Source organism: Psilocybe cubensis, chromosome 1 (genome assembly GCF_017499595.1).
Source record: "Psilocybe cubensis strain MGC-MH-2018 chromosome 1, whole genome shotgun sequence".
NCBI lineage: Eukaryota > Fungi > Basidiomycota > Agaricomycetes > Agaricales > Agrocybaceae > Psilocybe > Psilocybe cubensis.
Window position 1 is genome coordinate 626,970 of NC_062999.1, and position 15,785 is coordinate 642,754.

Genomic DNA, 15,785 nt, shown 5'->3' on the forward strand with positions numbered 1-15,785 from the left:
AAACTGTTGCTTAAAGTACTAGTAAAGTCTTCCAAAATGATACAAAAAAATCACACCAAACATTGCCTCTTAGCTTTAGGTTGCGCAGCACTGGCATCCCTCTCACGTCCTCCATCTTCTTCTGCCTCTTTTTCATCAACTTTGAGAGGGCGCTTACTCGCACTGGCGGAGAGTCCATCCATATAGTTCAGTCGAGAGCTAGTAACAACTTTGTTATTTGCCTTTTCGTTCTTATCTTTCTTGGAAAAGTTGTACACATCTTTCGCTGAGCACTGTGGCATTTCGAAGAAATCCGGTGGATACCGACTGATCCTAGCACGCTTCCATAACGCGGGGTAGACTGGTGGCTTGGAGTCATTGTTCGGTGACTCCAATGCGGTAGGCGTTATACCAAGTGGCTGCATGCCTTCAGCTTCACGTCGTAGAAAAGTCGAAAACCACTTGTCGTCCGGGCTATCCCAATCAACCGTCGAAACAGGAGCAGGGCGCCGCTCGATTTTCAAGCGTTCGCGTAATCCGCCCTTTTTGGGAGGTTCGTAGTAGCGAGGATGAAACTCTTGACCAATAGTGGCGAAGACATCGTGCAAGCGAGATATATTGAATTTGCCCAGCGCAATGTCGACTCTATGTATGGAACAGGCCATGATGGTGCAAATTTTTTGGGATCCTCCAATAACCTCTTTGTTTTCGGTGATGGTCATATCATTAAAGAGCGAGTCCATCTGTTTGTGAAGTTGCTCAGGGCCATGGTCGTGACGAGTATACCGGAGGACTTGGTATACGAGAACCCAAAAGATGGACTCCATATCATCCCCTAGGGAATGCATGACGACGGGCTGAGACGAACGCGCCTGCAAAATCCTCGCAGAAATAAAACCCCAAGTACCCTATTCATGTCGTTATTATAATCTAGAACGAAGAAATGCAACGAATACTAACTGTCTTTTGCAAATGCTTTTCACGCTTCTCGAGGAGCAAACACATATCCCAGTCAATGAGAACTCCTCTCCATTCCTTTGTCTCCTTATCCATCACGATCATAATATTACTCGCGCTAATGTCTCTGTGTAAAATGCCTGCCTTGAAGGCTGCTTGAGCGGCTGGAGCGTAACAGTAAGTACAAATCTACAAGGTTAACCAGAAAAGAACATACCATCAACAACATCCGCAAGACATGAAAGGAGAACCTTGCACCAAGTGAACGTCGACAAATCTCGAGCAACGGTATTGAGCACAAGACGATGGCAAACCATAAATCCAAATCCAAAACGCTTGAATCGTCCACTATGGTTGAGACTGCCCCACCATTCCTGCGTCTCAGTCTTCAAATCATCAACATCATTGCCAAGGCGCATGGACGCAATATTCGGAACTCCGTGTTCGTGAAGCCTTCGATATATATCAGCTTCAGGCGCTGTCCGCGCCGAATCCTCCTGCCACGAATCCTTCATGAAGCACATTTTTCTCTCTGACTTGTCGGGATGATCTAAAAAGGCCAGTGATCGTCTAGAGCCGCGGGTGAAAGGATTGATGACACTAGGCCTGTATGCAGGTGCTGGGACAAAAAATGCTTCGGTTTGATTTATAGCTGAATCATTGACAGTGACGCGATAGAAATTCGACTCTTTCGCGGGTCTCCGAGGCCTGCCGTTGACATCGTTCTTGCGATGGCTGAATTTTGCACCTTCATGCCAGGACCGCTCGTAATAATTATCAAAAGCACTCGCCACATCATCAGGAAGCGTTTGGGTCGGAACCCGAATGGCATTGGTATCGAATCCTCTTTGGCGGAGTGACAGTTGTCCAAAGCGATGAAACTCACTGGACTTTGTTTAAACATCGGTCTATGACATAAAAGGGCCGTTTAATCCCACGTGGGGTTTAAACCATGTTCATTCAAGTCTCTCTAGTCTATTTTGAACCATGTACTAGTTAGCTCTGAAATCATATACGGTTGGTGTACAAAAAAGTAGTCTATTAAAACAAAAATGACATAGAGACAAAGTAAAGTTAGAAGCATTCATCGCTGTTTAAACACAATCGACAATTAAACAGTCCAAAAAATTAAGCAATGTTTAAATGAACTGGTAAAATTAAACAGCTACAAAGGAATAAACAATGTTGAAGACGACAGAGAAGATTAAACAGCAACCACAATTAAACGCTCTTTAAACCTGCGATGGATTCAACAATGTTTAAAACTAAGATACAAATAAACGATGTTAATTGGGGCGAGGTGGATTCAAGATGGCTTTTCCGGAGACGAAACTGGCTCCATATACCAAGTGTCCCTAAGCTTGCGCTTTTTGGGTGGTGGAAGAGAAGGATCTGTGACAAGCGCAGGTCCCAATGCAGCTTGCGTGCGCGGGCGGCCCGTACGTCGTACAGCTACAGGTGGTCCCTCCGTCCTAACTCTCTTTTTGGGCTTCTTCTTCGGTTTGATAGTGGCAGTGCTTGCAGCTGTGGTGGTAATATCATCACCGGCACCCTGTTTTGCAGAGTGGCCCTCCTTGGAGGCCGGAGAGCCTGCCGCCGATGGTCCAATGACAGTTTGAGGAACATTAGAGGACACATCTGTGTGTTGCATTGGAGGAGAGCATGACGGAAGAGGAGTCATGGGCGATAGTGAAGAAAGCGATGCACGAGGTGGTGTTTTCGGAGGTGGTGTTGAAAAACTAGCAGCCTGGTCAGAGGTAGGTGGCAAAAGTGAAGGGCGAGATGGAGTCTTCGCAGGTGGTGTCAAAAAATGGGCAACGTTAGTCAATCTTGATGGTGAAGATAAAGTCCCCGAAGGTGATGCATCATCGTAAGAGGGCGAGTGAGAACTTGGAGAAGGTTGCAATTTCTGTAACTCTGCTTGGCGCTGATGCTGCGCTATGCGGTCTTTCGAATAAAATTTGAACGGCGTGGCATCAGGTAGCAAACGCAGATATTTGGTTAGAGCCAGAATTTCGTCGGGTTCTAGCACTTGCGGGGACTTTAAGGCGCCTATTGGTAAATTGAATGTCTCTGTGTCGTAGTACATATCAGGGTTGGAATAAATCGCATCCCAGGGGATGGTCGCATCGCCATCTTGAGTATAGTCTATCGCAAAGTAAGTCAGTAAGGTGTTTACAAATGCTCCAAGATTGACCTACGCCAGAGAGACAGAAAATAATCTTCGAGAATTAGAGCTGCAGACGATAGCGGTTGACCTTTCAAGTCAATAAATGGCAAGAGAGGGCAGCCGTTGGTGTCTCGCAGCAACCTAGTGCTGAGTTGGAGTTCTTGCCCTACAAAGGTTTGTCAGTATATCACAAGTAAATGACGACTAAAAGAATACCACTCACGAGGAAGAACTGACTTGGCATGATTGTTCCAGCGTTCCAGTGAAGCTGTATCATACTCAAATTTGCCATCGTCTATCAAAGCTCCTTCGTTGCTGTCGAATGCCGCGCTGACTTTGCCTCCAAAAATGTTGCCGCCTTTGCGAAATGCATATGATAGGGATAATACACATGAGCCGAGCTGTCCGCCGGTGAGCAGTCCTTCGAGGGCTTCCTGAGCCACACTGTCAAACTCTGCTCGATTGCTGCGAAGCATCGTCAGAACGTATCCTAAACAAGCAACATTGACTTACGCATCAATATCATCCCTCATATGTCTAACTTTTTCCTCCCAAGCCTTGTGATCTTCTTTCGACCACAGTTGTTGAATTGCAATTTGACGAGCAGCTCCTCCAGGTATTCCCCGTTCCTGACTGATTTGGCGGTATAACGCCACAATTCTATCGTTGTTTTCGACAACAAAGTGGTCTCGAGGGGTGGCATTTGAAGAGAGTTGGAGAAAAGGAGTCTTGGCCGTGGATATAGTAGGAGTTTTTTGTAAACCCTTTTTCCCTTGCTTGACCTTTATGTCGTAGTTGAAGTGATTTGTCCACACACGTACTATGGCCTGACACGAATTGTAAGTAAGTCATAAAGAGAATTCATTCTACATACCGATGACCACTGTTTGAGAGTCTCGGTCTCGGATAACTTGCCCGCAAAAATCTCCTCGGCGAGTAGAGAGTTGACAGTTTTGGCTTTCCAGTCTGATAGCTGCTTGCAGTGACCGCGCCATTCAGGATCAAGCTCCGCAACCTTGGCTCTGAATGCAGGTATGTATTCCTTGATGCGCGCCATCTGGGCATCCGAGAAAACGAATCTGGTGGCTTTGGCAGGCATGAAGTCAGTCTAGTAAGTATACGTTGTAAGAAGGATCAGAGGTAGGGTAGGGGTCTGTACATACATATATAATGAAAAGTTATGACACCCTGCGCTTTGCCAGTGGCCTGATTAATCTCGAAATGACCAGTTGTGGCCCATAATTCAGTAATGAGAAACGTTCTGAAAAGAATAGTATTCATCAGTGAATGGCACAGGTGGCCCAAATAGCCACTCGTACCAGTGCCTTAGAAAGTACACAACGGATCTAAAGGGCCACCAAAGGAAGCACCTGACGCCAAGTCGAGGTTGCGAGACCGACACAGAGTAAGGGCGGTATTGAGAGCGATGGTGATGAGAAAGATGGGGGTGCTGAAGCAACCGACGCAGAGTCGAGGTTGCGAGACCGACACAGAGTCGAGGTCGAGCGATGGTGATGATAAAGATGGGGGTGCTGAAGCAACCGACGCAGAGTCGAGGTTGCGAGACCGACACAGAGTCGAGGCCTCATGAGCATGAGTAGGTATGGGCGGTATTGAGAGCGATGGTGATGAGAAAGATGGGGGGTGCTGAAGCAACCGACGCATAGTCAAGGTTGCGAGACCGACGCCAAGTCGAGGCCTCATGAACATGGTGGTTGAGTGGTGAGTGGCGGGATGAAGGGTCGCATTACCAAATCGGACTCAATCACGTGACCTGCACCCCCCAAGTCCAACTCAGAGTTGAACTTCGAGTCCGCTGTCTTTGCCCACTTTATTCCCCCTCTGCTTTTGCTCCTCATCGCCCGCCCTTCTTTTGCCCCCTTTATTATTAACTGTACAACCAGGTAAGTATTTAGATTTTTAATTTTCTGTGGACTCGACTTAAGGTCGTCCATGTGAACTCGACTATGCGTCGTTCACTTATTTTTTCCGTTTACTTTTTATGGACTCGACTTTATGTCGTCCATGTGAACTCGACTATGCGTCGTTCACTTATTACTTCCGTTTACTTTTTATGGACTCGACTTAATGTCGTCCATATGAACTCGACTATGCGTCGTTCATACATTTTCCCCCGTCAATCCAATGGATAACCGACACCGGATCCAGCAGAAAAATGTCTCGCTGTATCACCCCTGAAGACCTGCTTAAAGATCCATCGATCCTTCTTCGAAAGAAAGGCCATGATTCCTCCGAGGGTGAGTTTCTGTTCTACAATTTCCAGTCTTTTTATCTATACTTTACCAGGTCTTCGCAGTTTTGAAGGCCAAGTTGGAGCCGTAGTGTGGGAAGGAAGTCATTTCGTTACAAGCCCGAACATGGATCATATCTGGGAGCCCCCCAGAGTATCCCGGATTACTTACATGGAGGATATGCGGTACGGAGAACACGATCCCCTTCAATGGCCCCAACCCTTCATTGGGAGTTTTTGCTATCTTGCCGCCATTCGTCGAAGGCCCGACGATCTTCGTGCAATCAATCGATTTTTTATAGCGTTTTATCGCTTAGAAGATTCTGACTTACTTGCGCAAGAAGGGGTTCTTAGCGGACTGTATACCTTGACTCCCCGATTGGTCTCCCTAGCGAAGAACTTTGTACAAAACAGAGTTATTGCAAAATCGAAAGAATATGAAAGCCAGGATGATGCACCCAAAAACGACATCTTGTTGAAGCTCCAACCGTCAATCCTTCGAACAGTCAATCATCTCGAAAACCTCCCAATGACACGACGAAAAATAAAATTCTTATTTGCCGAACTACAAAGATATTTTCTGGAATTTACAGCCGCCTTTGAATACCTGACAATCTATCTCCCCAGGATCAAAGGTACTATGCCAGCTGCCACGGCGGCTAATAAAAAACTCATTGGTGCTTTTGTTCAAACTGCGGCGGATGCGGACGACCTTTTCCGAGCGGGTATTCCAGTGTGGGTGATTCGTGAGGCCAAATGGGCAGGGAATGACCGTGTAGATTCGTTGTGCGAGGTACAGAAACCACAGGATTATCTTTGTCTGGACAGTGCTTTTTTGCATTTTCCAGTGGATTATCGTGACTCGTTGACCAGCCCGAACAAGTATATCACTTTCGGTCGATTCGCACGAGGCTTTCTTTCATACGGGGATGCATATAACCTGCGAGCGTACGAAGCTCCCATTCCGCAATCGACCGGTTCAGAGCAGACCTCGTCAACCTTTAAAATAGGTCCTAGAGTGGCCACGAGCCGCGAGATCAGAAAATCAAAACAGCCGTGTAAGTCGCAATTCGTTTGAACATGAAGAAATTGTACCTCATTTATTACGATTATAGATCCTATACCACAGAGGCAGGATTTCTCAGAGCCGGTTAGTGTCTACTTACCACCATCTCAAGAAGCATGGGCCTCGGGGCTTTGCAAAATCAACACTGATGCCAAGAGGTCGCTCCTGGTCTCTCGTTCTATGGCTCAAGGTGGATACATTCTGCCTAACCCTGAAGCCTTTATCGGAGTAACGACAAGCAACAAGCGCGAGTTATACATCACAAACTGGCTGAAGTACCGCTCGGCCCTCATGTATTGCCTTACAGAAAGCCAGGGACGGTGTCCGCTGAGTAGTCAACTGTGGCGAGATCTACTCAGACTCCCTGTGGATGCTCTCCCGTCTACCATAACTCAACCAGCCGCCACGGCATCGTCGTCGACAAGCACCCGAACATCTAGTAAAAGTTCTCAAAGGGGTGAGATTCTACAAAGAATTTTCGAAAACTTTGACTTTCATGCATCCGGAGTTGCAGTCAATGGTCACGAACACCAGGTCACGTGGCGAGGTCAAGCTCTGATAAAGGGCCAAGAACTGGATATAAACCTAGTACGAGAGGTGCTCTGGGAGTTATCAGAGCTCAACTTTCGGTTTGATCTCATTGCGTTGGACCATCATCTTTATCGTAGGACCCTCAAGGTTGAAAGAGAAGGCCAAATTCTCCAGTCTCGTGAAGACGATATTCTCCTTTGTTTCGCAGGTGGGCCCTTGGGCACATCTCCATTTCTCGCACACATCGCCAATGCGGATATCGGCATTGCCGCTGGTGATTGGATGGTTCGTCGCGCATACATCATATACCTGCGGAATGCCATGCGAGACTGGGAGGGTTTTGACTCCGCGGCCAAGCAGTGCCATGAAGTAGATCTGTTCACCAGATCTTCGGATATTTTATCTTTTGCGGAACACCAATATTTGCTCTTTGAGGTTGTACTGGTCCGACTTTTTATTCAGCTTTTCTATGATGCATTTGGTCGTGCGCCCGTCATACCACGTCGATTACATTGAACTTGTACTGTTATTGTAGCTAATTTTCTTGAATTTTTTGGACCTTACAAGTTTTTCAATATATGTATTACCTTTTTTATCTCTATAAACATCAAGCTGTTGATTTTGGACTCAAATCCCAATCAATAATGTCTAAATAAGGCCGATCGAATATTTGTTAGAATGTTGATTGAATTTCGTCCATGACCAAAATCGGAACAAAAGCGGAGTTTCAATTTTGAAATCCCTCGTTGCCATGTCGTTCCACTTTTCGTTCTCATCATTTTCCACATTGACCTCGACTGTGTGTCGGTCGTGTAGGCTTGACTGTGCGTCGCCTACTGTCTGCTCTTCTCGTCATACTTGCTCTTCTCGCCATACTCGGGCGCTCCTCATCCTGGGTCCTGTCCTTCCGCCTTTCTCTCTGGTACCCCTGGCCATTGGTTTTCAAACATCCCCTTGACCTCGACTTTGTGTCGGTCGTATAGGCTCGACTTTGCGTCGCCTAACATCCCCTTGACCTCGACTGTGCGTCGGTCGTGTAGGCTTGACTGAGCGTTGCCTACTGTCTGCTCTTCTCGCCATACTCGGGCGCTCCTCATCCTGTGTCCTGTCCTTCCGCCTTTCTCTCTGGTACCCCTGGCCATTGGTCTTCAAACATCCCCTTGACCTCGACTATGTGTCGGTCGTATAGGCTTGACTTTGCGTCGCCTGCTACCTACCTTTCTCAAACAGGAACTCGGCGCCTTTCTCCGCAAACTTCTCCAAATGGCCAGGCCACGCTTTGTCGGTGGCCGCGACTCTTCAATCTTGGCGCAAACTTGGCGCAAACTTCTCTAGTTGGTTAGGCCACGATTCGTCGGTGGCCACTATTCTTCAATATTATGCAGTGGCATGATGGGAGGGGTATACGGACACGCAGGTGCGTGTTTAAATTCAAAGACACACTGGCCATCCCACTAATTCTTTATGCCTCCAGCTCCTCCTCCTGCATCGTTTGGACCTCTCTCTGGTGCGCATCCTGAGTACCGGGGGATCTACAAAACCGCTGCTTTGGAGAAAGTGAAACAAAACATCAAACTCTTTCTGTTACAACACACCAAAAACCCAGGACCGCAGAAACCTCACAAGCCTGACCATCCTGAATCTAGACCCCAACTTTGTTTCGGGGGTGGATCCCATCGCGCTAATGCTGGACGGTGGCTTCAAGTTTGCCAGAAGCAATCGTGCTATATGCATCAACGACCGCGGTTTGTTACCGAACCTTTATCACCAGAGGTTTTGTCTGGACTTGATGCCCTGTTTGCCATTCAAGATGAAATTCATGCGTATATGCCACGTACCATGACATCAGCTAACAACCCAGTTGCTCGACCATGTGTTGCTTCACCATCATCTTCCTTGCCCCCTTCGTCTGCACCCAGCGCGTCCCCTGCCTTGTCCCCTTCGCCTGCGCTTAGCTCGTCTCCTTGTAGGCGCAATAGGGCTGTACCGGCTGTTTTCTCCACACCCACATCACAACCCTCTTCCTCCAAGCGTCGTCTGTCGCCACCGCCTTTTGCATCAACTTCACAAGCTTCATCCTCCAAGCGTCGTCTGTCGCCACCGCCTTTCACACCAACTTCGCAAGCTTCATCCTCCAAGCGTCCTCTTTTGCCATTGCCTGAGCCTGACTGTGTTTCCCCTTTCAAACGACGTAAAATTCTTGATGTATTGGATGAGCTACCACCACCTAACGTGCCTCAAGGTATAGACGAGGCGGAAATACGGCGCCGAATCAATATCTTGCTTGATGCCCTTGAACCTGCGGCTGCGCCAACTAGCCCCCCAGTAGCACCTCCTGCACGGTCTCCCTCCACGCCTGAAGCAGTAGACGAGGCAGAGATATTTGACCTTACTCGACCGGTTCTTGTTTTATTTATGTTGCAGGTTGGGTTATTGCTTTATTGTTTTATAATTCAATGCTAATTCATTGGAATAGGATCATAGTCAATTTGAAGAAACCCTTTACCCGCGCCATGATGGTCGCCTCTGTCTGAACGACTACAAGCTTCTTCTAGGACGCCAGGGGTTTGAACAAGGTTTATACATTGAGTATTTTTGCTTCAACACAGATGAATGGACCCCTTGTCTGTGGGCCACCCGGCACCTGATCTCAGGCCACGATCAAATTTTGCGATTCCGTTATGCATAGTGGCCAGAACTTAGAATATAATGAATATATCTGCTTTTACAAATTCCCTTGGTGACACGATTAATTCTGCCGATTCCTTATTATAGGCGTATGCTTGGCCACCAATGCCCAAGCAAAATGTATTGACTGAGTGGTGGCATGACCACAAAATTGCCGATTGTGGCACTTCGGGATGTAGGATGGCATACATCAACTGAAAGTACAATAAACCTTTCCTCTTTGCCAATATTTTGCCCCCACCCGTCATGAAGCTAACCGCCAAAACACTTTTGAAGCACCGCGCGCAACAAGAAGCCGAAAACGAGAGCCCTAAACGCCTCCGACCCACTGCACCTCATCTCACGGAATATACCTGTCAAAATTCAACTTCTATTACCCATACAACTATTCTTGCCGACAACGGACATATACCTTCTCTGCAGTCCAAGGAGAAGGTTGAGGCCAAATTACCTCCCAGTGTCTCGGAACCTCCGGCTAAGCCTTCGGAGGTTGGTTGTTTTCACTTTGGAATTTTCCTGGTGCAACGTTGCTAATTAATATTGTGCACAGCTTACCGAGGAGCTTCAAGCATTCCAGGATAACAAAGACGAACTTTTAGACTATCTTTTTGAGCGAGAACACCATCCTCTCATTGGAACACCCTGCCAATGTGGTCAGGGAACACGTTTAGTCTGCTGCACGGAATGTCTGGGACACAATGCCACTTGTCGTCTCTGCTTTATCGCCGCTCATCTCTCAATGCCATGCCACTGGGCTTTGGTTTGGCAAGAAGGGGAACACGGTGGATTCTTTGTGAAGCGAGACATATCGCAACTTATTCCAGGTGGCAATTTTGCCATCCCTCTTGGTCATGGAGGTCTTCGGTGTCCGGGCCCAGAAACCGAAGAAGAAAACGTGTTCTTCCAGATAATTGACCACAATGGTGTTCACGATACTCGCGTGCACTTCTGTACATGCCTTGGCCGGCCAAATCGTGTACGGCAACTCATCCAGTTCGGTTTTTTCCCTGCGACACTCAAACAGCCAAAAATGGCATTCACACTCACAGTCCTCAAGCAATTCCACCTGCACCATCTTGAATCAAAGGAATCAGCTTACGATTTTATTGGGGCTCTTCGGCGGCTGACCGATAACATGTTTGCAGCCAGTACCACCAATCCTTATCCCCAATTTCTACGGGTAATGCGCTTTTGGCGTGTTTTGATTGCTACAAAACGTCTGGGTCAAGCCCACGGTATTGACCAGTTGCTTCCTCATCGGCCACCAGGCAATCTGCTTGTGTTTTGTCCGGCTTGCCCCGAGGCCGGGCTTAATATGGAGAAGAATTGGGACCAGACACCTAAGGAATTCAGTCATTTAAACCAGATGCAACTTACCCTCGACGGAAATTTTCACGCCAACAGATACAACAAAAATAGTTCTGATGACGATTATTCATTATATGAAGGACGTGCCTACTATCCCACTGATTCCGATTTTAAATCTTATCTGCGTTCTTTACCTGCTCAAGACATTGCCGACAAGATTGATTGCCCTATCAAAGCTGTGAAGAATCGCAATCTTGTTATGGAGAATCTTTCGGAGACGGGTATAATCAATGTTCAGTGCCCACATGTCATAGTTGTGTCAACTGTGGATCTTCAACGTGGTGAAAGATTTGCTAACACAGATTATGCTGTGGCCCTGGCGCTCCGCCGGATTAGAGACACAGGAAAGAACAACAGTGACCAGTATCTTACCTGGCTGGCAGCGTGGATATCGTATGACATGGTGTGCTCTTACTGGGTGAACATTGTGTCACGTTTCAAAGTCTACTTCCCTGATCTGGTCGAAATTGTCAAACGTCTTTCGTTTTTAATTCCCCTTGTTCATGTTCATAATCACAAAGAGAATTGTGAATACCTTTATTCATCTGCGTATCAATCAGGCGCGGGACATTTCCATGGCGAAACAGCAGAACACGAATGGGTTGAACTTAATCAATTGGCACCCCAAGTCCGTCAAATGAACAATGGCCATCGTCAAGACACCCTGATTGACCACCACGGGGATTGGAATTTCAAGAAAATGGCGAATATGGCCTCGTCGCTAGAGACAGACATTGTCCATTCCCGGAAGATTTTTCACAAAAAACGCGATGACTTTATTGCAAAGACAGCGCTGTATTCGGATCGTGCCCCGTTATGGAATTGCCTTGATCGTGAACTGAGAACGGTTAGCGCAGACAAAGAGATTCAGTGCGTATTCCGACACAAGACAGGAAAAGGTGAGCGATAATCAGCTCGATATTTAACATATCTCATTCTTGCAGTTCCTTCTCAGGCCAAAATATACGAAGGATTGGTTGACAGATTGAAGAAATTGGCCGACAAATCAGACAACACATTTTTGAATATGGAAAGTTCTGTACGTCTAATCAATGAGGGCATTATCATTGAACGAAAACAGTATGTGGTTTATATGTCCATTTATAAGCATCTCATGAGTAAGATAGACAGGAGTTGGCGTCAAAATTAGCATCTGAGGAATATCCCATGGCTCCGAAGGAAATGCTCAGTCGTCGTACCAAGCTAGCCAAACTTATCAAAGGATGGAAGACTCTGCAGCAGGATGTCATGGGCACTGCTCTGTGTAGTGTGGAAACTTCGTCAATTGATAAACCAGAATGCACAAAACTCTATCTTCCATCTTCATTCTCGGCTACTGATCGTGCAAAATATGATCTGGAAGGTCTTGCGGCAGACGAGCTTCTCTTACGGAAAGGAAATATCTTTGATACCATTCGCAACATTCAAGATACATCGAAAACACTATCCTCGATGCGTACTGAGAGGCAACAAAACGACCGTGGACAGACTGCTCGGACACGGTCAAAGTCGAAATTAGAAGATGTAGAACGCCTTCTAAGCCTGCAAATCCACATATATAATCTCTGTCGGCAAGCTCTTGTGTCCCTAGGCGGTGATGAATACTCCAGCATGTTCCCAGAAATGACTGTAGCCGACACGTACTGGGTACCTACCCATCTTCGACGTGAAATTGGTACGTCAAGAAAGTCAGATGGTCGGATATTCAACCCGGGTATTACTGGCGGGGCGCAAGGGAGAGCTCCGGGTGTGTCTAATTATCTTGAGTCCACCATGGATGTGATACAAACACAAGGGTCCAAACCCAAACCTAGGAACGACAAAAAGTTGGGCAAAGACAAGAAAGGCACTAATCGTGGTTCTGGCATATCTCCCCCCAAAAACGATGAAAAGGTCAAGAAAGATGGATGGATTTGGTCGCTTGCGGAGCTAGTGAACTTGACGCCTGAAGATATCGAGGCCTGGTCCGATGAAAGTGATCGGGTCAAATGGTTTCGTGCAGAAGCTGAAATGCGACGTTGGCAAGAAGAGAACGAAATCAACCAAGCACAATTTTTACGATGCATCCGTTCATTCCACGTAATGTCCAAGCACTGGACACAACTGGCGAAGATGAATGCTACTGACCCCGGCCGTGTGGCATATGCAAAAAAAATGTCGGCTCGGTTTTCTCGGTTGGAAAGTGATGCGAAAGAGCGCCTTGTGCGAGCAGGATATCGAGAACTGGTGGATAACTACACTGGCGAGAATGCTCCGCTTCTCAGTGAGCATATGGCCGCTAACCGAACCGCAATGTACGCACCAATTTCCGACCTTCTGGTTTCATTTTCCACAACCCCATCTTCGTTGAATCCATCGCAGGTTTAAAGAGCGTTTAATTGTGGTTGCTGTTTAATCTTCTCTGTCGTCTTCAACATTGTTTATTCCTTTGTAGCTGTTTAATTTTACCAGTTCATTTAAACATTGCTTAATTTTTTGGACTGTTTAATTGTCGATTGTGTTTAAACAGCGATGAATGCTTCTAACTTTACTTTGTCTCTATGTCATTTTTGTTTTAATAGACTACTTTTTTGTACACCAACCGTATATGATTTCAGAGCTAACTAGTACATGGGTCAAAATAGACTAAAGAGACTTGCATGAACATGGTTTAAACCCCACGTGGGATTAAACGGCCCTTTTATGTCATAGACCGATGTTTAAACAAAGTCCAGGGGGTTACGGCAAAGCGAAGGTAGAACCCAAAGATCAAGTTTGGTCGCTCGATGTAGCTGAATCGGGTGCTAACAACGGCGCCTCGACGGTCCCATCGCATGAACCGCGCGAATTCCCCTAGAATCAACAAGGAAAAGAAATGGGACCTGAACGACATAGACATCGCTACACCAGCATAGGCGGCAATTTGACCACGCGTACGGATCGCACGCTGTGTATCTTTCTCGACTTCAGGGACCAGAGCGCGAGAGCCCGCAGATTGTGTGGAAGTGCCGGCGGTATTGACCAGGGGAGGTTGTTCGACATCCTCTTTCCACTCGTGCTGAGAATCCTTTGACGGGGCGTGTTTAGCACCCTCTTCAGAGCTTTCAGAATCTCCTTTTTTGTTGACAACGCTGAGAGAGCTAGCACGCTTGTCTGCATTTCCGGCCCCATTTCCGGTGCTATTAGCACTGCTAGTAGAAATGGAAGAATCCCAACAACCAATAACGTCCATGAACGGGTATTTGTTGTTTAGTAGTTCATTGTTAACGTGGTCGTGCTGAGAATCCTTTGGCGGCGCGTGTTCAGCACTCTCTTCAGAAACATCACCGAGATCTTCGTTGAAGGTTTCAGCATCTCCTGCAATTTCATCAACAACGTCGAGAGAACTAGGGGGCTTGTCTGCCTCCTCGGCACCTTTTTGAGAGGCGAGTTCAGCGCTAGCAGAGTTGGAAGGATCTTGGTCACCAGTAGCGTTCTCGTTGGGGTTCTCGGTGTTCGGTTTTTCATCGTTAACATGGGCAAATGCGTCGTACGTGTGGTCAACTCTAAACTCTTCGTGTGTTTGTTGAAGAGAAAATGCGCATGAACCCTTCGAAGGTACGGATGGAAAATCTGATTGCCAATACGTAGACACGCCCACATTCAATGACGCGCAATCAACATCGGGCTTTTTGAAGTGCGCAAACCGCAATTTCTGACTGTTGTCAATTCCAGTGACCCAGTCATCCAAAGCGTCGACCTGCCAAAAAAGTTTTAGTATAGCCTTCGTTATCAGACAAAGGTCTTACATAGTGCTTATACATAGAACGTTCTGGATGTCTTGCGCCATTGACTGGCGGTACAGATTTGAGGTTGTTTTCTCTAGTTTCGCTTACAACTTGTTGTTGATAATGTGTTGGTGTGTTCTCGTCCCAGGGAAGAAAGTTGTCTAAGAATTCGAGTGGGTCCATCCCAACGAGATAGTGACCTCTGGTCTCATTTGCGATTTGAGCATACGCTTCGTCTGGCACTGGTGCCTGGCTCATGGCGGCCTGGATTTGGGTAGTAGATTTAACAGAGAGAGCGGTATTTCTTGAACAGGAGGTGGATTTCGGTCGATAGGAGTGACTGGTGCGGCAGTATCAAATTTAATCACCACATGCAGTGTTAAATAATCCATGGCCAAATATGGAAAACTTATTTACGTTTTGGCCAAATACGTGAAGGATATTGAATAAACTACTATATTTAGAAGGTAGACGAAAATAAATTTCACATAAATCGCAACAAATTATTTAACCGTGCACGTAGTAAAAAGCGACATGGTATCTCTATGGCATGATTGTCTGCTACGGGGGATATATACTAATAGTCATTCCGTTGAAAATCGTTCGTAACCAATTAATATATTTCCACGCTCACGAAAACATATGTACAATCGGACTCAATTGCCAAGATACAACTTGAACGTCCCATTAAGTTTACAATGCAAGAAGATTTTCCGACGGTGGTCGGCTGACAGTAGGGGCACTGTGTTCTGGAGAGGAATTCAGCTCATTTAAGTTTGCTTAGTAGTATTTCCCCTTTCCGCAATCATTCCAAGGGCATTGGCAGTTTAGAACAATAGCCCAACCTTATCCGAATCTGACCTCCAGTGGGTAGCTTTGCTATAGGAACTTAGATGAAGGTACATATAACAACTATATTTTCTTAAATTACATAGACACACTGTCATAAACATACACCTCGCGTTATGTTTTTTTAGTTCAATTTCTTGAATTCAAGCGGCCTTACTCTACGCGTTCGATACGCGTCCA

The 15,785-nt window shown here is 46.6% G+C and overlaps 5 protein-coding genes across 5 annotated transcripts; 3 read left to right on the top strand and 2 right to left on the bottom strand.

Annotated features, from left to right (window-relative positions):
- Positions 1-50: 50 nt before the first annotated feature.
- On the bottom strand, positions 51-4,205 carry JR316_0000172 (uncharacterized protein; the record flags this gene model as incomplete). The annotated part of the gene is made up of 7 exons (XM_047885987.1): positions 51-887; positions 940-1,100; positions 1,154-1,821; positions 2,265-3,084; positions 3,330-3,571; positions 3,620-3,933; positions 3,981-4,205. The coding sequence occupies 7 exons, from the start codon at positions 4,203-4,205 to the stop codon at positions 51-53; spliced, it is 3,267 nt and encodes a 1,088-aa protein (XP_047753733.1).
- Positions 4,206-5,282: 1,077 nt separating this feature from the next.
- Positions 5,283-7,470, top strand: JR316_0000173 (uncharacterized protein; the record flags this gene model as incomplete). Its single annotated transcript, XM_047885988.1, has 3 exons — positions 5,283-5,364; positions 5,414-6,415; positions 6,473-7,470. 3 exons carry the CDS (start codon positions 5,283-5,285, stop codon positions 7,468-7,470), a joined length of 2,082 nt encoding a protein of 693 aa, XP_047753734.1.
- Positions 7,471-8,418: 948 nt separating this feature from the next.
- Positions 8,419-9,643, top strand: JR316_0000174 (uncharacterized protein; the record flags this gene model as incomplete). The annotated part of the gene is made up of 2 exons (XM_047885989.1): positions 8,419-9,354; positions 9,431-9,643. 2 exons carry the CDS (start codon positions 8,419-8,421, stop codon positions 9,641-9,643), a joined length of 1,149 nt encoding a protein of 382 aa, XP_047753735.1.
- Positions 9,644-9,888: 245 nt separating this feature from the next.
- Positions 9,889-13,377, top strand: JR316_0000175 (uncharacterized protein; the record flags this gene model as incomplete). The annotated part of the gene is made up of 4 exons (XM_047885990.1): positions 9,889-10,131; positions 10,193-11,909; positions 11,955-12,090; positions 12,138-13,377. 4 exons carry the CDS (start codon positions 9,889-9,891, stop codon positions 13,375-13,377), a joined length of 3,336 nt encoding a protein of 1,111 aa, XP_047753736.1.
- A 313-nt stretch (positions 13,378-13,690) lies between these two features.
- JR316_0000176 (uncharacterized protein) lies at positions 13,691-15,014 on the bottom strand (the record flags this gene model as incomplete). The annotated part of the gene is made up of 2 exons (XM_047885991.1): positions 13,691-14,728; positions 14,778-15,014. 2 exons carry the CDS (start codon positions 15,012-15,014, stop codon positions 13,691-13,693), a joined length of 1,275 nt encoding a protein of 424 aa, XP_047753737.1.
- Positions 15,015-15,785: the final 771 nt, after the last annotated feature.